Below are 22,119 nucleotides of genomic sequence, written 5' to 3' on the forward strand. Positions count from 1 at the left end.
TGATCCTTTTTGTAAATATTAGACTCATTTATGGAAAAGTGTAGTGTCCATGGTTTGCTGAAGTTCTACCATGAGCCACAGAATTGTACTTAGAAATCATTTGGTCCAACCTGCTAATGTAATGCCGGAAATCTTTTGATAAAATCTCACTGGACAGAAAATAAGCTTAATACCTATCGAAATAGCTAAATGCTTCATAGAATAAGTCAGAACTTTCTATTTACATTTATAGTGGGCAAGTCAATTTCTCAGTACTTTCATCCATCGGTCAAAGCTGTCTAAAATTATGCAAAATAATCTCTCCTCAACAAAACAGCCCTTCTCAGCCAGGCGCGGTGGTTCACCCCTGTAATCCCAAGCACTTTGGGAGGCCAAAGCAGGCGGATCACCTGAGTTCAGGAGTTCGAGACCATCCTGACTCAACATGGTGAAACCCGGCCTCTACTAAAAATACAAAAATCAGCCAGGCGTAGGCGGGAGCCTGTAATCCCAGCTATGCGGGAGGCTGAAGCAGGAGAGTGGCTTGAACCCAGGAGGAAGAGGTTGCAATGAGCCGAGATTGCGCCATTGCACTCCAGCCTGGGCTACATAGCGAGAGTCCGTCTAAAAGAAAAAAAAAAGAAGGTAAAAAGAAAACAGTCCTTCTCCTATTAAATAAATCTTAAATCCTCTTAAATCTTCCTTGTTTGACTGCGGTGTCAGCGAGGGACCAAAGGAGGGTCCAGTGTCATTCATTACCTTTCCAGTGATAACACCAATGGCCTTTCACGTTATCCTATAAGTTATCTTTTGTTACTCGACTGTAGATTCTACTGCTTTGCAAACGCTTTACTCAAATACTCCACCTAGTCTCAGGCCATGAATTTCCCAAGATTGGCTATGATGCCTTAAAGATGTTTCTCAAGGCAAGGCCCGGTGGCTCATGCCTGTAATCCCAGCACTTTGGGAGGCCGAGGCGGGTGGATCACGAGGTCGAGAGATCGAGACCATCCTGGTCAACATGGTGAAACCCTGTCTCTACTAAAAATAAAAAAATAAAAACAAATTAGCTGGGCATGGTGGCACGTGCCTGTAATCCCAGCTACTCAGGAGGCTGAGGCAGGAGAATTGCTTGAACCCAGGAGGCGGAGGTTGTGGTGAGCCGAGATCGCGCCATTGCACTCCAGCCTGGGTAACAAGAGCGAAACTCCGTCTCAAAAAAAAAAAAAAAAAAAAAAAGATGTTTCTCAAAAGATGTTTCTGATCAAAAGTCCAAACGCAAAGGTCCCTCAACGCTAATTAACATGATCGCTATAACATTGAAAATAATTCCACATTATGACCGTGGTTAAATTCCTCGGAACATTTATATACACCATGCTGAGGGTGCAGAGTTCTCCCAAGGATAAATTAATCCAACTAAAATCCAGGAAAGCCTATGGCGGTTGCAATTTCCTATCATAAAGACATTTCAGCCGGGCGCGGTGGCTCAAGCCTGTAATCCCAGCACTTTGGGAGGCCGAGGCGGGTGGATCACAAGGTCAAGGGATCGAGACCATCCTGGTCAACATGGTGAAACCCCGTCTCTACTAAAAATACAAAAAAAAAATTAGCTGGGCATGGTGGCGCGTGCCTGTAATCCCAGCTACTCAGGAGGCTGAGGCAGGAGAATTGCCTGAACCCAGGAGGCGGAGGTTGCGGTGAGCCGAGATCGCGCCATTGCACTCCAGCCTGGGTAACAAGAGCGAAAACTCCGTCTCAAAAAAAAAAAAAAAAAAAAAAAAGACATTTCAGTGGCTGAAACTCCCCAAATTAGTAAAAGTAGTGAAATCAAGGGAAAGAATAAACTCCTGGGGGAGGGAGAGTCCAGGCTCTAACTGAGCGTGGCCCTAAAGAACACCTTGAGACGCGGGCCCTGGCTCCGGAGATTCATCGGGTGCCCGGGAAGCTGCGCGGGGTCCCTGGGCCCCGGGCCGGGTCAGTCTGGGGCGGCGTGAGCGCGGCCTCTCCCGCTCCTTCTTTCAAATCTCCCGCTTTTTTCCCAAACCCTCCCCCCGCTCCGCTCACAGCTCCGCCGGCAGCGCAGCCTCCTCCCCAAAACTCTTCTCCATCAGCAGCTCCAGTTCGTCCAGGGGCTCCATCCTGGACGCACGGATAGCAAACTGTAGCCAGGAAAACTAGCGGAAACGGGGGCGACGTAGCAAACTCAGAAAAGGGAAAAGCGCGCGACTTTGCGCGCATCGTGCGCATGCGCCAATCCACCGCGGTCAAAAGACTTGCGCCAGGCCACCTCTCCCGCGCCGGCGCGTTCCACTTGGGGCGCCTCACCTGAGCAGCAGGGCCCTGGTCCCCGCCTAAGCTCCCGTGCTTAGGACTGGGTAAAAAGGGAGTCTTCATATCTGACACACACTAAACGCTCTTGCCTTCTCTGTTTACACTCCGACCCGTGTCCGGCACGCTTAGTTTCAACAGAACCATTTGTAGTTGCCCAAAACCAGACATCCCTTGTTAGCCTTCAGAATTGTGCACTCCCTGGAAAACAGCTTCTCCCCTTTTCTTCAGAAAATTCATTGAGAATAGGCCGGGCGCGGTGGCTCAAGCCTGTAATCCCAGCACTTTGGGAGGCCGAGGCGGGTGGATCACAAGGTCGAGAGATCGAGACCAACCTGGTCAACATGGTGAAACCCCGTCTCTACTAAAAATACAAAAAATTAGCTGGGCATGGTGGCGCGTGCCTGTAATCCCAGCTACTCAGGAGGCTGAGGCAGGACAATTGCCTGAACCCAGGAGGCGGAGGTTGCGGTGAGCCAAGATCGCGCCATTGCACTCCAGCCTGGGTAACAAGAGCGAAACTCTGTCTCAAAAAAAAAGAAAAGAAAAGAAAATTCATTGAGAATATAGAAACTGTCAGATAGGAACTCCTTGTTCAAGTCATGATTAAATCTACAAAACTTTTTTTTTTTTTTTTTTTTTTTTTTTTTTGACAGAGTCTCACTCTGTTACCCAGGCTGGAGTGCAATGGCGAGATCTCGGCTCACTGCAACCTCTGCCTGCTAGGTTCAAGCAATTCTCCTACCTCAGCCTCCGAAGTAGCCATGCCTGGCTAATTTTTTTATTTCTAGTAGAAACAGGGTTTCACCATATTAGTCAGGCTGGTCTCGAACTCCTAACCTTATGATTCGCCCACCTCTGCCTCCCAAAGTGCTGCCCGTGCACAGCAACATTCACTATTTCGGCATTAAGTGTGATGCTAGTTGTAGGTTTTTTATAGATCCCTTATCCAATGCTATATAAAAACAAAAGCAACACTAAAGAACACAACTCAAAAACTTGGTGGCTTACAATAACAATCATTTATTTAGCTTATGAATCTGCAATTTAGGCAGGATTCTATGGGGAAGGCTTGTCTGTTCCACACAGCATTACAAGGGCTGAAAGATCTGATTTGAAGATGATTTACTCAGATGTCTAAAAAGTTAGTAATTCCTCTGCAGGGGCTGCTTGGCTTTCTCACAGCATAGTATCTGGATTCCAAGAGCAAGTGTTCCAAGACCACGTGGAACTTGTTTTGGCTTTATGACATGGCGTTGCAAGTGACATAACATCACTTCCACAGTAGTCACAGGCCCACTCAGCCAGATACAAGGGAAGGGAATACAATTCCTACCTCTTGATGGGATGTCAATGACACACAAGAAAAGCATATGGGGTTGGCCGGGCGCGGTGGCTCAAGCCTGTAATCCCAGCACTTTGGGAGGCCGAGGCAGGTGGATCACGAGGTCAAGAGATCGAGACCAGCCTGGTCAACATGGTGAAACCCCGTCTCTACTAAAAATACAAAAAATTAGCTGGGCATGGTGGCGTGTGCCTGTAATCCCAGCTACTTAGGAGGCTGAGGCAGGAGAATTGCCTGAACCCAGGAGACGGAGGTTGCGGTGAGCCGAGATCGTGCCATTGCACTCCAGCCTGGGTAACAAGAGCGAAACTCCGTCTCAAAAAAAAAAAAAAAAAAAAAAATCTATGGAAGGACCGTACGGTTTTTCTCCTTTGTTCTGTTATTATGAGAAGCTTTACCACTGATTTTACCATGTTAAAAAAACTTTGCATTCCTAAGACAAACCCAAATTGGTCATAACATAATGTTTATGTATTGCTGGATTTGATTTGCTCTGTTTTTAAGAATTTTTCCATCTATGTTATTAGTTGTTTAGTGTCTGTTTTTTGAGACACGATCTTGTTCTGTCACCCAGGCTGTAATGCAGTGGCACAATCACAGCTCACTGCAGCCTCCATCAGTCGGGCTCAAGTGATTCTTCCCTATCAGCCTCTCAAGTAGCTGAGATTACAGGAATATGCCATCACACACAGCTAATTTTGATTTTTAGTAACCACAAACTCTTGCTGTGTTACCCGAGCTGGACTTGAACTCCTAGCAATCCTATCAATTCAGTCTCCCAAAGCGATGGGATTATGGGTGTGAACCACACCCGGCTCATCTATGTTCTTGAAGGATACTGATCTGTAATTTTCTTTTTAGTAACATCATTGTCAGGTTTGGGTATCCGGGTTATACTGGCATCATAAAATGAGTTGGGAATGCTCTTTCTTCTAATTTCTAGAAGTTTGTGAAATTATTCCTTGGCTATTTAGTAGAATTCACTACCTAGCCCTGGAGTTTTCTTTGTGCAAAGGCTTTTTATGATGAATTCAGTTTCTTTTTAGTTAATTTTTTGAGACAGGGTCTCACTGTCACCCAGGCTGGAGTGCAGTACTATGATGACAGCTCACTGCAGCCTTGACCTCCCTAGACTCAGTTAATCCTCCTACCTCAGCCTCCCAAGTAGCTGAGACTACAGGTGAACATCACTATGCCCAGGTATATTTTTAAAAAGACACAGGGTCTCATTGTTGCTTGGGATGGTCTCAAAATCTTGGGCTCAAGTGATCCTCCCACTTTGGCCTCCCAAAGTGCTGGGATTACAGGCATGAACAACCGTGCCTGGTCTCAGCTTCTTTAATTGGCTATGCAGATTTTCTGTACCATTTATGTCAGTCTTGGTTGGGTTTTTCAAACTATTTTTCCATTTCACCTAAATTGTCAAATTTCTTTTTTGAGACAGGTTCCGGCACGATTTTCCAGGCTGGACTACAGCATAATCTCGGCTTACTGCAGTCTTCCCCTCCCAGCCTCAAGCCATCCTCCTACCTCAGCCTCCCAAATAGTTGCCACCACAGGCACATGCAAACACACCCAGCTAGTATTTGTATTTTTTGTAGAGATGGTGTTTCACCATGTTGGCCAAGGTGGTCTCCAACTCTTGAGCTCAAGCTGTCCACCCACCTTGGCCTCCCAAAATTCTGGGATTACAGGCATAAGCCACCACACATGCTAAGCCCCCATTATCTTTTTGGTCTGTGGAGTCTCGCTCTGTGGCCAAGCTGGAGCGCAGTGGTGCAATCTCAGCTCACCGCAACCTCCGATTCCCAGGTTCAGGTGACTCTCCTGCCTCAGCCTTCCAAGGAGCTGGGACTACAGGTGCCTGCCACCACGCCCAGCTAATTTTTGTATTTTTAGTCGAGATGGGGTGTCACCATGTTGACCAGGATGGTCTCGATTTCTTCACCTCATGATCCACCCACCTCGGCCTCCCAAATTGCTCGGATTACAGGCGTGAGCCTTCACACCCAGCCTATCTTTTTTTTTTTTTTTTAGGCGGAGTTTTGCTCGTTAGCCAGGCTGGATTGCAATGGCGCGATCTCGGCTCACCGCAACCTCTGCCTCCTGGGTTCAGGCAATTCTCCTGCGTCTGCCTCCTGAGTAGCTGGGATTACAGGCACGCACCAACATGCCCAGCCAATTTTTTGTATTTTTAGTAGAGACGGGGTTTCACCATGTTGATCAGGATGGTCTCGATCTTTTGACCTCATGATCCACCCGCCTCGGCCTCCCAAAGTGCTGGGATTACAGGCTTGAGCCACCGCGCCCGACCACCCAGCCTATCTTTTAAACATCAGTAGGATCCACAGTGATGTCCTCTTTCTCATTCTTGAGACTTAGGGTTTCTCTATTGTCTTTTTTATTTCTATTTCTGTTTTAACTGCAAACCATCAATGAAAAAGCAGAGTGATCTTCTTAAAAAGATAATCACACAATGATACTCACCAGCTGAACACCTTCAATAGTTCCCCATGTACTTTTTTTTTCTTTTATTCTTTTTCTTTTTCTTTTTTTTTTTTTTTTTTTTTGAGATGGAGTCTCACTGTCACCAGGCTGGAGTGTAGTGGTGCAATCTTGGCCCACTGCAAACTCTGACTCCCAGCTTCAAGCGATTATCCTGCGTCAGCCTCCCGAGTAGCTGGGCTTATAGGTGTTCACCAACATGCCCAGCTAATTTTTCTATTTTTAGTAGAAACGGGGTTTCACCATGTTGGCCAGGCTGGTATCAGACTCCTGATCTCAGATAATCTGCCTGCTTCAGCCTCCCAAAGTACTGGGATTACAGGTATGAGCCACCACACCTGGCCTTCCCATTGCATTTAGAATAAAAGACAAAATCATTACTATATCCTGTAGACAGTTACATGATCCAGCCTTTGTCTACTTATTTAACCCCATTTGCTGCTACTCCTTTACACACAGTACTTCAGTCACAGCAGCCTTCTGGCAATTCCTAGTCAAACCAAAGTTTTACCTGTTCCAGGGTTTTTGTACCTGGCATTGTCTTCACCTGAGCCAGTCTTTTCCCTGAACTCCTTGCACTGCTGTTTCCTTTTTACCCTCCATGTGTCTACTGAAAGTATATATAGCACATCTAAGAAACCTTTCCCTGACCATTCTCAAGTAGCTTATTTACTGTTTTCATAAGCACTTTCCACAAGCTGTAATTATTTTATTGCTTGGTATGTTTATTGACATGTTCAAATTTAATGACATGTTATAGTTTCATCTGAACAGCATATTACAGTATTAGAGTATAGCACTGTAGCTAAAAGAATACACTCTAGATTCAGACCGGCTGAATTTGAATCCTAGATCCATCACTTACATGAACCTGGACATGTAATTTAATGTCCCTAGGCCTTGATTATTCCCATCTGTCAAAAGAAATATTAAATAGTACTCATATCATAGTATTGTAATAGAGATTGAGTTAAGGCATCAAAGGTGCTTAAAACAAGGAATGCCATATAATTCTTCAGGAAATATACATAACTGTAATTATGTATCACCGGTTTCTAGTGCCCAATACGGTGTCTGGGATTCAAAGAACAGATGCGAGGAATTGTGTAAAGTGTATGCCTGATATATAAGTGTGTTAGGTGGTACTGACCCAACTCTGCAAGGCAATGCATTAATTGTATAAAAGTTTGGGAATAATCCTTGGGAAAAAAATAAATAATTGTACATAGGATTTAAAAAAAATTTTTTTATATAAAAAAATGAGTCAGGCTCTCTGGCTCACGCCTGTAATCCCAGCACTTTGGGAGGCCAAGGTGGGCAGATCATGAGGTCAAGAGATCAAGACCATCCTGGCCAACATGGTGAAAGCCCATCTCTACTAAAAATATAAAAATTAGCTGGCCATGGGAATTTGAGCCTGTAATCCCAGCTACTCTGGAGGCTGAAGCACTTGAACCCTGGAGACAGAGTTTGCAGTGAACTGAGATCGCACTACTGCACTCCAGCCTGGCGACAGAGCAAGACTCCGTCTCAAAAAAAAAAAAAAAAAGAGGCCAAACGTGGTAGCTCACACCTGTAATCCAAGCACTTTGGAGGCCAAGGCGGGCGGATCACCTGAGGTCAGGAGTTCAAGACCAGCCTGACCAACATGGTGAAAGCCCATTTTATATATATATATTTAAAAAAAAGAGAGAGAGAGAGAGAGACAGAGTTTTGGAACATTGCCCAGGCTAGGCTCAAATGCCTAGGCTCACGTGATCCTCCCCACTCAGCCTCCCAAAGGGCTAGAATTACAGACCTGAGCCACTTCACCCAGCCATAAAAACTATTCATAGGTTTTAAGCCGGGCGCGGTGGCTCAAGCCTGTAATCCCAGCACTTTGGGAGGCTGAGGCGGGAGGATCACGAGGTCGAGAGATCGAGACCATCCTGGTCAACATGGTGAAACCCCGTCTCTACTAAAGATACAAAAAATTAGCTGGGCATGGTGGCACGTGCCTGTAATGCCAGCTACTCAGGAGGCTGAGGCAGGAGAATTGCCTGAGCCCAGGAGGCGGAGGTTGCGGTGAGCCGAGATCGCGCCATTGCACTCCAGCCTGGGTAACAAGAGCGAAACTCCGTCTCAAAAAAAAAAAAAAAACTATTCATAGGTTTTATTATATATTTGCCACTCATTCTGGCAAATTAGCAAGCCAAATGACTTTTCTGTTTTTTTTTTTTTTCTATAAAGAACATTTTATTTTATATGACTTTATTTCTTTTTTTTTTTTTAAATAGAGATGGGGGTCAGCCGGGTGCAGTGGCTCAAGCCTGTAATCCCAGCACTTTGGGAGGCTGAGGCGGGTGGATCACGAGGTCAAGAGATCGAGACCATCCGGGTCAACATGGTGAAACCCCATCTCTACTAAAAATACAAAACATTAGGTGGACATGGTGGCGCGTGCCTGTAATCCCAGCTACTCAGGAGGCTGAGGCAGGAGAATTGCCTGAACCTGGGAGGTGGAGGTTGTGGTGAGCCGGGATCGCGCCATTGCACTCCAGCATGGGTAACAAGAGTGAAACTCCGTCTCAAAAAAAAAAAAAAAAAGAGACGGGGTCTCACCATGTTGCCCAGGCTGGAGTGCAGTGACTATTCACAGGCAGGATCCCACTACTGATCAGCATGGGAGTTTTGACCTGCTCTGTTTCTGCCCTGAGCCGGTTCACCCCTCCTTTGGCAACCTGGTGGTCCCCCACTCCTGGGATGTCACCATATTGATGCCGAACTTAGTGTAGACACCCAATCGGCATAGTGCACTACATCACAGAACTCCTGGGCTCAAGGGATCCTCCCACCTCAGCCTCCCGAGTAGCTGGGACTACAGGCACACACCACTGCGCCCAGAGACTTTATTTCTAAATTGTTTATTTCTTGAACTATTTGTGCTTCATTTCTCCCTGCTAGAACATAAAGTCTCCAAAAACAGGGACTGATCCTTCCTTCCTCCCAACAGTAAACATCACTGAGTACCACAGTGACACCACACACCCTATGCTCCCTGCCCTTGAAAAAACCAGATGGGGAGAGGTGGAAATATTGGTAAACAGGCAGTTATCATAAAGTGTGGCACATCTCTGTTGGGGAAATATCTGGTGTTATATCCTGATTTGGGAATCCAATCAGATTGCAAGTACAGCTAACAAACTTCCCAAGGGAAGTTCTCCATAATGCTGACACAACATCTGGCACACAAGTGGTGCTAAATAAATGAATGGTCAGTAGCATGGTGAAGAATGGAATGAGGCCAGGTGCACTGACTCATGCCTGTAATCCCAGCATTTTGAGAAGCCAGGGTGGGTGGATCACTTGAGGTCAGGCATTTGAGACCAGCCTGGCCAACATGGTGAAAACTGGCTCTACTAAAAATACAAAAATTAGCTGAGCATGGTGGTGGATGCTTGTAATCCCAGTTACTTGGGAGACTAAGGCAGGAAAATCACTAGAACCCAGGAGGTGGCAGTTACAGTGAGCTGAGATCACACCACTGCACTCCAACCTGGGTGACAGAGTGAAGGCTCTGTCTCAAAAAAAAAAAAAAAGAAAAGAAAAAAGAAAAATATAAAACTCAGCTAGACGTGGTAGCACATGGCTGTAATCTCATTACTTAGAAAGATGACAAAGGAGAATCGTTTGAACCCGGGAGGTGGAGGTTATAGTGAGCCAAGATCACGCTACTGCACTCCAGCTTGGCAACCAAGTAAAACTATCATTAGAAAAAAAAAAAAAGAATCTAATGAGATATTATTAAATATATCCAGTAACTTCTCCATCTTCTACAGGGAATCATTAAAAACTAGGAGGCAAACCTCATTTATCAATCCGTAGACCAAACCACTGTCCAATTCTACAGACCAGAGAGCTATACCCACTGACAGCTGGAAGAGAGGAACAATAAAGATCAAAAAAGACGTAAAATCTCAATCTTCAAATGGAAGATAACCTGACTAGATGTACTTTGGGTAATCTATCTGAAATAAATCAGATATAAACAAAGTCATTATTTTAAACAGTCTTCCATTCTGACTTACGTTTAGCATCTGTGCTTCAACATGTAAACAATTAAAAGAAATTGTTAACACATGGATAAAATTAATTTTTAATATCCTCTGTATTCTATAACAGATATAGAATACAAATTTTTATTTAAAAAATAATTGCAATCCCCTTTTACTGATAACATAACTGAGATGCTTTTTCTTTTTTTCTTTTTTGTTTTTTTGAGACGGTGTCTTGCTCTGTCGCCCACGCTGGACTGCAGTGGCGCGATCTCAGCTCACTACTACCTCCATCTCTGGGTTCAAGCATTCTTCCTGCCTCAGCCTCCTGAGTAGTTGGGACTACAGGTGTGTGCCACCACAGCTGGCTAATTTTTTGTACTTTTAGTAGAGATGGGGGTTTCACGGTTAGCCAGCATGGTCTCAATCTCCTGACCTCATGATCCACCCACCTCGGCCTCCCAAAGTGCTGGGATTACAGGCATGAGCCACCACGCCTGACCCAATACTTATTTTACATACTTAAATTATCTTAAGATTTAGTAAGAATAATTAACCACAGTGTGGTCTAGAAATGAAACTACACAAAATGGTTTGAAGAACACATGTATTTCTTTTTTCTTTTCTTTTTTTTTTTTTTTGAGACGGAGTTTTGCTCTTGTTACCCGGGCTGGAGTGCAATGGCGCGATCTCGGCTCACTGCAACCTCCGCCTCCTGGGTTCAGGCAATTCTCCTGCACCAGCCTCCTGAGTAGCTGGGATTACAGGCACACACCACCATGCCCAGCTAATTTTTTGTATTTTTAGTAGAGACGGGGTTTCCCCATGTTGACCAGCATGGTCTCGATCTCTTGACCTCGTGATCCACCCGCCTCGGCCTCCCAAAGTGCTGGGATTACAGGCTTGAGCCACCACGCCCGGCCTTCCTTTTTCTTTTCTTTTTTTTTGAGACAGAGTCTTGCTCTGCCGCTCAGACTGGAGAGCAGTGGCACAGCTCACTGCAACCTCTGCCACTTAGGTTCAACCAATTCTCCCTGTCTCAGCCTCCCAAGTAGCTAGGATTACAGGTGCCCACCACTAGCCCGGGCTAATTTTTATACTTTTAGTAGAAATGGGGTTTCTAAATGTTGGCTAGGCTGGTCTCAATCTCCTGACCTCAGGTGATCCACCTGCCTCAGCCTCCGAAAATGCTGGATTACAGGTGTGAGCCACTATGCCCAGCCAAAATGAAGACTTTCAAAGTGAAACCAGCTCATCAAATTTTTACCAAGATATGACAAGAAACCTTTTATGCAAAGAAATAAAAATTGAAGCAAAACTTTCAACTTAGTTTTCTGTCATTTGTTTGAAAGAGACGGGGTCTCACTATGTTACCCAGGCTGGTTTCGAACTCCTGGGGTCAAGATATCCACCTGCCTCGGCCTCCCAAAGTGCTGGGATTCCACGCGAGAGCCAACACTCCTGGCCTCAACTTAGTTTTCTAATGTCTTTTTTTTCTTTTGAGATGGAGTCTCACTCTGTCACCCAGACTGGAATGCAGTGGTATGATCTCAGCTCATTGCAACCTCCACCTCCCTGACTCAAGTCTCAGCCTCCCAAGTAGCTGGGACTACAGGCACATGCCAACATGCTGGCTAATTTTTCTATTTTTAGTAGAGGTGGGTTTCACCATGTTGGTCTTGAACTCCTGATCTCAGGTGATCCACCTGACTCAGCCACCCAAAGTGCTGGGAATAAACGTTATGAGCCACCATGCCTGGCCTTTTAATGTCTTAAAAAATCACATCAATTCTACAAATTACTCTTTCTGAAGATAGAACTTTAAATGTTTCCTTCCTATTTCTGCCATGCTTATAATAAATCATAAAAAGTACTCTAAACACAGTAAATGGAATCGTTACATTTTAAACCATTTTCTTAATATAAAGTATAACAATTCAAATCATATTTTAAATTTCTACATCTTTATATTGCACTAAAATTATTTTACATGGAAGAACTAGTTGATGCATCATGACATCATACCTTAGAAACATTTTTTGATATTCACATCTATATTAATAAATATTTCACAGCCTACTTAAATAAATATTCTTATATACAGCAAATCATCTAACAAAAACAAATCTGTAATGCTACTTTGTTTTTGAGAGCAAAGATGTTCAGTATTTTTGTTTCTGCTTCTGTGAAACACACTGACTTTTTAAAACACATGGAAGTCACTCATAGTACCTAGTAATAACATTTGAGCAAAACTTAGTCATTCATTCATTTATTAAATGGGGTCTCATGATGTTGCACAGGCTGGCATGAAATTCCAGGGCTCAAGTGAACCTCCCACCTCAGCTTCCAGAGTAGCTGGGACCACACGCCCATGCTACAGTGCCTAGCTTCTTCATTTTTTTTTGAGTTTCTACATGGCTACTTTTTAAATATAACCTTAATTTTATTTAAAAAATGAAGGAAAAAGAGTATTCTCTATTATCCAGTGGAGCAGAATGGTGAGAAGAGCAATAACAAAAATAAAACTTCAATGCTGGCTGCTTCATAGAACTTAAAAATTCAGTTCTCAGCCAGGCACGGTGGCTCAAGCCTGTAATCCCAGCACTTTGGGAGGCCGAGGCGGGTGGATCACAAGGTCGAGAGATCGAGACCATCCTGGTCAACATGGTGAAACCCCGTCTCTACTAAAAATACAAAAAATTAGCTGGGCATGGTGGCTCGTGCCTGTAATCCCAGCTACTCAGGAGGCTGAGGCAGGAGAATTGCCTGAACCCAGGAGGCGGAGGTTGCGGTGAGCCGAGATTGCGCCATTGCACTCCAGCCTGGGTAACAAGGGCGAAACTCCGTCTCAAAAAAAAAAAAAAAAAAAAAAAAAAAAATTCAGTTCTCATTATTCTACTGCAATATAAGCAACACAGCTTATTTTAATAATAATAAACACTTTCAGTCTTTTAAAAACCAAGAATACAATTTAAAACTTTGAACAGGCAGTCACGGTGGCTCATGCCTGTAATTCCAGCACTTTGGGAGGCTGAGACGGAGTGGATCATGAGGTCAGGACTTCAAGACCAACCTGGCCAAGATGGTGAAACCCCATCTCTACTGAAAATACAAAAAATTAGCTAAGCGTGGTGGTGGATGCCTATAATCCCAGCTACTTGGGAGGCTGAGGCAGAGAATTGCTTGAACCAAGGAGGCGGAGGATGCAGTGACCCAAGATCATGCCATTGCCTCCAGCCTAGACCACAGAGTAAGACTCTGTCTCAAAGAAAAAAAAAAAAAAAAAAAAACTTTGGACAGCAAGAAGAAGCTAATGGCAACCTCTTGAACCCCATTTTAAAGCTAGTTCTACTTCCAAATAAATCTTTTAAAGCAGTTTAGCCACCATCAGCTTAAAAATATTTTTTCAGGGCGCAGTGGCTCACGCCTGTAATCCCAGCACTTTGGGAGGCCGAGGCGGGTGGATCACGAGGTCAAGAGATCAAGACCATCCTGGTCAACGTGGTGAAACCCCGTCTCTACTAAAAATACAAAAATTAGCTGGGCATGGTGGCGCGTGCCTGTAATCCCAGCTACTCAGGAGGCTGAGGCAGGAGAATTGCCTGAACCCAGGAGGCGGAGGTTGCGGTGAGCTGAGATTGCGCCGTTGCACTCCAGCCTGGGTAACAAGAGCGAAACTCTGTCTCAAAAAAAAATATATATATATATATATATTTTTTCAGTGTTCTAAGGTATAATGTTTGGCATCAAGAAGTATAGTAAGCACTTCTGATTTGTGACTAAAGAAAAAATAATCAAGTACTAAAATACCAGTGGTTCCTGTGACAGGGTAACTATCCCCATTCAAGTACTGTTCCCCCCACAATTAAAGTAACATTTCATTTCTCCCTCTGAGAATGTATTAAGAAAAACAAACCATGATTTTTTTTCAGTTGAGGTGAAAAAACTGCTTCATAAGTTCATATGTTGTAAAAGCTACTGCTTGAGAGGGAACGCAGCGAATGTAATTGAGAGATAAACCACGATAGAGTCCTTTCCGAATTCCATGGTGTCCATAGACATACTTCATAGTATCCCGCATGGTACTGAAAGACAATGATAAAATGATGAAACCGCTATAGCCACTCATGAAGTAACAATTTCAGGATCCATAATATCAATTTTGTTTTTTGAGACAAACTCTCCTCTGTTGCCCAGGTTCGAAGATGGATTACAGTGGCAGGATCGTAGCTCACTGCAGCCTCCATCTCCTAGGTTCAAGCAATTCTCCTGCCTAAGCCTCCTGAGTAGCTGAGATTACAGGGGTGTGTCACCACGCCCAGTTAATTTTTGTATTTTAGTAGAGACAGGGTTTCACCAAGCTGGCAGGATGGTCTCGATCTGAGCCCTCTCAGCCTCCCAAAGTGCTGGGGTTACAGGCGTGAGCCACCGTGCCTGGCTACAACTGTTGTAATCTTTTTCTTTTTTTTGAGATGGAGTTTTGCTCTTGTTGCCCAGGCTGGAGTGCAGTGGCACGATCTTGGCTCACTACAACCTCTGCCTCCCAGGTTCAAGCAATTCTCCTGCCTCAGCCTCCCGAGTAGCTGGGATTACAGTCATGTACCACCCATGCCCAGCTAATTTTGTATTTTATGTAAACACGGGGTTTTGCCATGTTGGACAGGCTGGTTTCGAACTCATGATCTCAAGTGATCCACTCACCTCAGCCTCCCAAACTGTGGGATAACAGGCGTGAGCCATCTCGCCTGGCCCATATCAATGTTTAAAGAAGCTTAAATACCATCTTGAATAGTTTTTTTTTTTTTTTTGGACAGAGTCTCACCCTGCCACCCAGGCTGGAGTACAGTGGCATGATCTCGGCTCAATGCAAACTCTGTCTCCTGGGTTCCAGCAATTCTCCTGCCTCAGCCTCTTGAGTAGCTGGGACTACAGGCACACACCAGCACACCCAGCTAACTTTTGTATTTTTCTTTTTGAGATGGAGTCTTGCTCTGTCGCCCAGGCTGGAGTGCAGTGGCTCGATCTCGGTTCACTGCAACTTCCACTTCCTGGGTTGAGGCACTTCTGCCTCAGCCTCCCAAGTAGCTGGGACTACAGGCACAAGTCACCATGCCCCTAGAAGATGTTCCTGTTTCAGAGTTGTTCCTTTCCTTTCAAACCAGTAATTTGGGCTTGGCCTTTTGCTTTCAATAGATAATCTGAACTAAAATATTTTCAAAAATCTTTTTTTTTTTTAAGAGACATGTTCTCACTTTGTTGCTCAGGCTGGAGTGCAGTGGCAATCACAGCTCACAACAGCCTCTAACTCCTGAGCACAAGCAATCCTCCCACCTCAGCCTCTTGAGTAGCTGGGACTACAGGCACACATCACCGTGACTCACTAATTTTTTTTTTTTTTTTTTTTTTTTTGAGACGGAGTTTCGCTCTTGATACCCAGGCTGGAGTGCAATGGCGCGATCTCGGCTCACCGCAACCTCCGCCTCCCGGGTTCAGGCAATTCTCCTGCCTCAGCTTCCTGAGTAGCTGGGATTACAGGCACGTGCCACCATGCCCAGCTAATGTTTTTGTATTTTTAGTAGAGACGGGGTTTCACCACATTGACCGGGATGGTCTCGATCTCTTGACCTTGTGATCCACCTGCCTCGGCCTCCCAAAGTGCTGGGATTACAGGCTTGAGCCACCGCACCTGGCTTTTTTTTTTTTTTTAGTTAAAATTTTTTCGACCGGGCGCGGTGGCTCAAGCCTGTAATCCCAGCACTTTGGGAGGCCAAGGCGGGTGGATCACAAGGTCAAGAGATCGAGACCATCCCGGTCAATGTGGTGAAACCCCGTCTCTACTAAAAATACAAAAAATTAGCTGGGCATGGTGGCCCGTGCCTGTAATCCCAGCTACTCAGGAGGCTGACGCAGGAGAATTGCTTGAACCCGGGAGGCCGAGGTTGCGGTGAGCCGAGATTGCGCCATTGCACTCCAGCCTGGGTAACAAGAGTGAAACTCCGTCTCAAAAAAAAAAAACTTTTTAGAGACAAGATCTTACAATGTTTTCCAGACTGGTCTCAAACTCCTGGCCTCAAGTGAACCTCCTACCTCAGCCTCTCAGGTAGCTGGATACCGCAGGTATGAGGCAACGGCCCCTCCCCAAAAAAATCTTTTTAGTGAACAAGGCAACCCAAGTTCATGAACAAATGTTCTGCTCCTTCCCTGACAGACAACTTATCACCAATCAAATGGAATGGTTCTAAATCTCTACTAAGAAAACTGTGGAGCTGGGCACGGTGGCTCAAGCCTGTAATCCCAGCACTTTGGGGGACCGAGGTGGGTGGATCACGAGGTCAAGAGATCGAGACCATCCTGGTCAACATGGTGAAACCCCATCTCTACTAAAAATACAAAAAATTAGCTGGGCATGGTGGCACGTGCCTGTAATCCCAGCTACTCAGGAGGCTGAGGCAGGAGAATTGCCTGAACCCAGGAGGCGGAGGTTGCGGTGAGCCGAGATCGCGCCATTGCACTCCAGCCTGGGTAACAAGAGTGAAACTCTGTCTCAAAAAAAAAAAAAAAAAAGAAGAAGAAAACTCTCAGCTGTGCTGTACAATAACAGTAGCCACTAGACACATATGGCTATTGAGCATTTGAAATATGGCAGTCCAAATCAAGATGGGCTATGAGTATTAAATAAATCTTGGATTTCAAATACTTAGTATAAAATACATACATATATATAGAGGCCTGGCATGGTGGCTCACACCTGTAATCCCAACACTTTGGGGGGCTGAGATGAGTGGATGACTTGAGGTCAGGAGTTCGAGACCAGTCTGGCCAGCATGGTGAAACCCTGTCTCTACTAAAAATACAAAAATTAGCCAGGTGTAGTGGCACACACCTGTAATTCCAGCTACTCAGGAGGCTGAGGCAGGAGAATCACTTGATCCAAAGAGGCAGAGGTTGCAGTGAGCCGAGATCATATTACTGCACTCCAGCCTGCGTAACAAAGTGAGACTCCATCACAAAAATACACACACACACACACACACACACACACACACACACACACACAGAGAGAGAGAGAGAGAGAGAGAGAGAGAGAGAAAGAGAGAAAGAGAGAAATGTTGAGGTGATATTTTAGATATTTAAGGTTAAACAAAAAATATTTTTCACAATTACATATATATTTTTTCTTTTGTTTTGTTTGAGACAGATTCTCACTTTGTCACCCAGGCTAGAGTACAGTGGTACAACCTCGGTTCACTGCAACTTCCACTTCCTGGATTCAAGCAATTCTCCTGCCTCAGCTTCCTGAGTAATATTTATTTTTTAATTGAGACGGAGTCTCGCTCTGTAGCCAGGCTGTAGTGCAGTGGTGCAATCGACTCACTGCAACCCCCACCACCTGGTTCAAGCAATTCTCCTGCCTCAGCTCCCGAGTAGCTGGGATACACGTATGCGCCACCATGCCCAACTAATTTTTGTATTTTTAGTAGAGACATGGTTTCACCATGTTGGTCAGGATGGTCTCGATTTCTTGACCTCGTGATCTGCCTGCCTCGGCCTCTCAAACGGCTGGTATTACAGGCAGGAGCCACCCAGCTGTTTTTTTGTTTTCTGAAACAGAGTCTCACTCTGTTGCCCAGGCTGGAATACAGTAGCACTATCTTTGCTAACTGCAACCTCCGCCTCCCTAGTAGCTGGATTACAGCTGCCCACCACCACATCTGGCTAATTTTTGTATTTTCAGTACAGATGTATTTCACCATGTTAGCCAGGCTGGTCTCAAATTCCTGACGTCAGGTGATTTGCCCTCCTCGGCTTCCCAAAGTACTGGGATTGCAGGCATGAGCTATCGTGCCCAGCCCAAATTCAATTTTAACAGGAGGATTAGAACCTGACTGTAGGCCAGGCAAGGTGGCTCATACCTGTAATCACAGCACTTTGGTAAGCTGAAGCAGGCAGATCACTTGAGATCAGGAGTTTGAGACCAGCCTGGCCAACATGGTGAAATCTTGTCTCTACTAAAAATACAAAAATTAGCCGGGCGCGGTGGCTCAAGCCTGTAATCCCAGCACTTTGGGAGGCCGAGGCGGGTGGATCACAAGGTCAAGAGATCGAGACCAACCTGGTCAACATGGTGAAACCCCGTCTCTACTAAACATACAAAAAATTAGCTGGGCATGGTGGCGCGTGCCTGTAATCCCAGCTACTCAGGAGGCTGAGGCAGGAGAATTGCCTGAACCCAGGAGGCGGAGGTTGCGGTGAGCCGAGATCGCGCCATTGCACTCCAGCCTGGGTAACAAGAGCGAAACTCCGTCTCAGAAAAAAATAAAAATAAAAATAAAAAAAATAAAAAATAAATAAAAAATACAAAAAAAAAAAATACAAAAATTAGCCAGGCGTGGTAGTGGGTACCTGTAATCCCAGCTACTTGGGAGGCTGAGGCAGGAGAATCACTTGAACTGGGGAGGTGGAGGTTGCAGTTAGCCAAGATCACACCACTACACTCCACCCTGGGCAATCAAGTAAGACTACATCTCAAAAAAAAAGAAAAAAAACCCTGATTGTAATCTTATAAAGTTACCAAAATAAACAATAAACTTTGGGAGAGAAAATGGAAGATACAGACTATTGGTCAAACTAGAGTCCTATCTCCTTACTGACTTTAATGTTACATTTCCTAAAGAAAATGAACAATGACATATGATGAACTTACAGGCACTTTTCAAATTCTGGCAGAACAGTTCCTAATTGCATTCGCCGACGAGTTACATCAAATGGGTAGCTAAAAGAAAAAAAGGTGCAGGGGCGGGTGGGGGGGTGAGGGGAAGGGGAAGGGGAAAAAAAAGGCATAAAGAATTAAAAACTTGTAGTTTTCTACTCAACAACTATTGAGTACAGAGCCCTATAAAATCAAAGAAACAATGTCTTACTGTTCTTATTCTTCTGTTTAACCTAGGAGTCAGGATACAGGCACATGAATAAAATCAATTAACAATAGAGACATCTTTGCTTATGTGATCCCTCTCATTAGAGGATTCTTCTCTCCCATCAAGTTCTGTTCATTCCTAAAGGCCAAATTAAATGATACTTCCTGAAGAAACAAAATGGTTGCTTTTCATTGTTGAATGCTAATAGAGGGTTTCTCAACATTAGCACTATTGACATTTTGGGTTCAATCATCCTTGGTTGTGGGGAACTGCCCTGTGTACTGCAGATGTTTAAGCGAATACCTGACCTCTGCTCACTAGATGCCAGTAGCACTCTGCCAGGTGTGAAAACCAAAAATGTCTCCAGACATTAACAAATGTCCACTGGCAATAAAATCATTCCCAGTTGAGAACTGTTCTAAGGTTATGCAGCAAGTCCCCTTGATTACAGCAGACCAATACAAAGTTTTCCTTAAGGACTAAAACTGATAATACAGATAATTGCATTTCATGTTGGCATTGCCTGAAGTTAAATACACAATATACAAATGGAATCTTTTTTATTTTTGAGACAGTCTTGCTCTGTCACCGAGGATGGAGCACAGTGGTGCAATCTTGGCTCACTGCAACCTCCACCTCCAGGCTTCAAGAAATTCACTCCCTCAGCATCCAAGCAGCTGGGATTTCAGGCACCCACCACCACACCCACCTAATTTTTGTATTTTTAGTAGACACAGGGTTTCACCATGTTGGCCAAGATGGTCTCATCTCTTGACCTAGTGCGAAAGTGCTGGGATCATAGGCATGAGCCTCTTTCTTTCTTTTCCTTAAAGCGCCTGGCCTCTTTCTTTTTTTTTCTTAGGAACAGGGTCTCACTATGTCTCCCAGACTGGCCTCAAACTCCTGGGCTCGAGCAATCCTCCTACACAGTCCCCAAGCAGGTGGGACAACAGGCAGCACTACTGCATCCAAATTTGCCATTATTTGTCATATGCTTAAAGTGCACATACATCTAAAAAAAAGTATTAAGTTAATATTTATATTTTACGAGGGATCCTCCTTTTGAATAATCTATTAGAAAAATAAATGATTAGGCCGGGCGCGGTGGCTCAAGCCTGTAATCCCAGCACTTTGGGAGGCCGAGGCGGGTGGATCACGAGGTCAAGAGATCGAGACCAGCCTGGTCAACATGGTGAAACCCCGTCTCTACTAAAAATACAAAAAATTAGCTGGGCATGGTGCCGTGTGCCTGTAATCCCAGCTACTCAGGAGGCTGAGGCAGGAGAATTGCCTGAACCCAGGAGGCGGAGGTTGCGGTGAGCCGAGATCATGCCATTGCACTCCAGCCTGGGTTAACAAGAGCGAAACTCCGTCTCAAAAAAAAAAAAAAAAAAAAAAAAAAAAAAGAAAAATAAATGATTAATCCACGTTGAAAATCAGGACTGGGTAACTGTAATTTGACTGAATTAAGTTGGTGAATAAACTTACGATATTGTCTGTGCTATTGCTCCAGCAACACCACCACAAAGTAAGTTTATGTGAGTTTTCAAAACTAAGACATTGGGATTGTCTGATGAAGGTCGGCCAAGAAAGGTAGGGGCATGGGAAAGCCCAACACTCTTTAAAGTACCAAAAGTGAAAAATGAAACACCTGGAAAACAAAAAATAAATTCATCAGGATGCTGAACAGAACATGAGCTGTGACAGACACCATTCTGATATAATAACCACATTTCCTAGTTTCTAATGTTTGGATTAATCTAAAATAAAAACATTTGTGTATACAAATAACCTAAAGACAACAAAATTACCACCAACAAAAAATTATAGCTTTGGTTTTCTTTTTTTTTTTTTTTTGAGACGTTGTTTCGCTCTTGTTACCCAGACTGGAGTGCAATGGCGCGACCTCGGCTCACCGCAACCTCCACCTCCTGGGTTCAGGCGATTCTCCTGCCTCAGCCTCCCGAGTAGCTGAGATTACAGGCACGCGCCACCATGCCCAGCTAATTTTTTGTATTTTTACTAGAGACGAGGTTTCACCATGTTGACCAGGATGGTCTTGATCTCTTGACCTCGTGATCCACCCGCCTCGGCCTCCCAAAGTGCTGGGATTACAGGCGTGAGCCACCGCGCCCGGCCCTGAATGAGATTTTTGAGACGGAGTCTGGCTCTGTTGCCCAGGCTGGAGTGCAATGGCTCAATCTTGGCTCCCAGGGGGCCGGGCGCGGTGGCTCAAGCCTGTAATCCCAGCACTTTGGGAGGCCGAGGCGGGTGGATCACGAGGTCGAGAGATCGAGACCATCCTGGTCAACATGGTGAAACCCCGTCTCTACTAAAAATACAAAAAATTAGCTGGGCATGGTGGCGCGTGCCTGTAATCCCAGCTACTCAGGAGGCTGAGGCAGGAGAATTGCCTGAACCCAGGAGGCGGAGGTTGCGGTGAGCCGAGATCGTGCCATTGCACTCCAGCCTGGGTAACAAGAGCGAAACTCCGTCTCAAAAAAAAAAAAAAAAAAAAAAAAAAAAAAAAAAATCTTGGCTCCCAAATTCAAGCGAGTCTCCTGCCTAAGCCTCCCAATTAGCTGGGAATACAGGTGTGTGCCACCACACCTGGCTAATTTTTTGTATTTTTAGTAGAGACGGGGTTGCACTGTGTTAGCCAGGATGGTCTCGATCTCCTGACCTCGTGATCCACCTGCCTCGGCCTCCCAAAGTGCTAGGATTACAGGCATGAGTCAACGCCTGGCCACTCATGATTATTAATTAAAGGAAATGTAATAACTTACATTTAAAATAACAATGATAGTGATAATGTAACATACAGGCAAAAAATTCAGAAGTGAAAAAGCATTGTTATTTTAACTCAGTATCTAAGTTTGTCTTCAAGGAAGAATTGTGACTATGAGAGAAGCATTTATGTTGGTTCATACAACACAGAGAATCTAACAAAAACAATATGCAGGTAGTACTTGTTAAACATTACATGATTTTAATAGAACCATTA

General features: G+C 44.7%; 2 protein-coding genes across 8 annotated transcripts in view; both read right to left on the reverse strand.

Annotated features, from left to right (window-relative positions):
* Positions 1 to 2,924, reverse strand: part of DNA2 (DNA replication helicase/nuclease 2) — a 64,314-nt gene extending 61,390 nt beyond the window's left edge. For 2 of the 3 annotated variants that reach the window (XM_039478407.2, XM_074382315.1), the window contains exon 1: positions 2,047 to 2,923. In XM_039478407.2, coding sequence (XP_039334341.1) covers positions 2,047 to 2,120 — 74 coding nt within the window. In that variant the 5' untranslated portion in view covers positions 2,121 to 2,923. Of the gene's footprint in view, positions 1 to 2,046 lie in introns of all 3 variants that reach the window. The other variant, XM_074382316.1, reaches the window with a different exon arrangement.
* Positions 2,925 to 14,125: 11,201 nt separating this feature from the next.
* The window catches only part of SLC25A16 (solute carrier family 25 member 16), a 35,954-nt gene continuing 27,960 nt past the window's right edge, over positions 14,126 to 22,119 (reverse strand). For 4 of the 5 annotated variants that reach the window (XM_039478408.2, XM_074382322.1, XM_039478409.2 and 1 more), the window contains 3 exons: positions 20,604 to 20,766; positions 18,902 to 18,970; positions 14,126 to 14,282 (listed from right to left, as the gene is read on the reverse strand). In XM_039478408.2, coding sequence (XP_039334342.2) covers positions 14,126 to 14,282; positions 18,902 to 18,970; positions 20,604 to 20,766 — 389 coding nt within the window. Of the gene's footprint in view, positions 14,283 to 17,080; positions 17,179 to 18,901; positions 18,971 to 20,603; positions 20,767 to 22,119 lie in introns of all 5 variants that reach the window. The other variant, XM_074382321.1, reaches the window with a different exon arrangement.

Source organism: Saimiri boliviensis, chromosome 12 (assembly GCF_048565385.1).
Source record: "Saimiri boliviensis isolate mSaiBol1 chromosome 12, mSaiBol1.pri, whole genome shotgun sequence".
NCBI lineage: Eukaryota > Metazoa > Chordata > Mammalia > Primates > Cebidae > Saimiri > Saimiri boliviensis.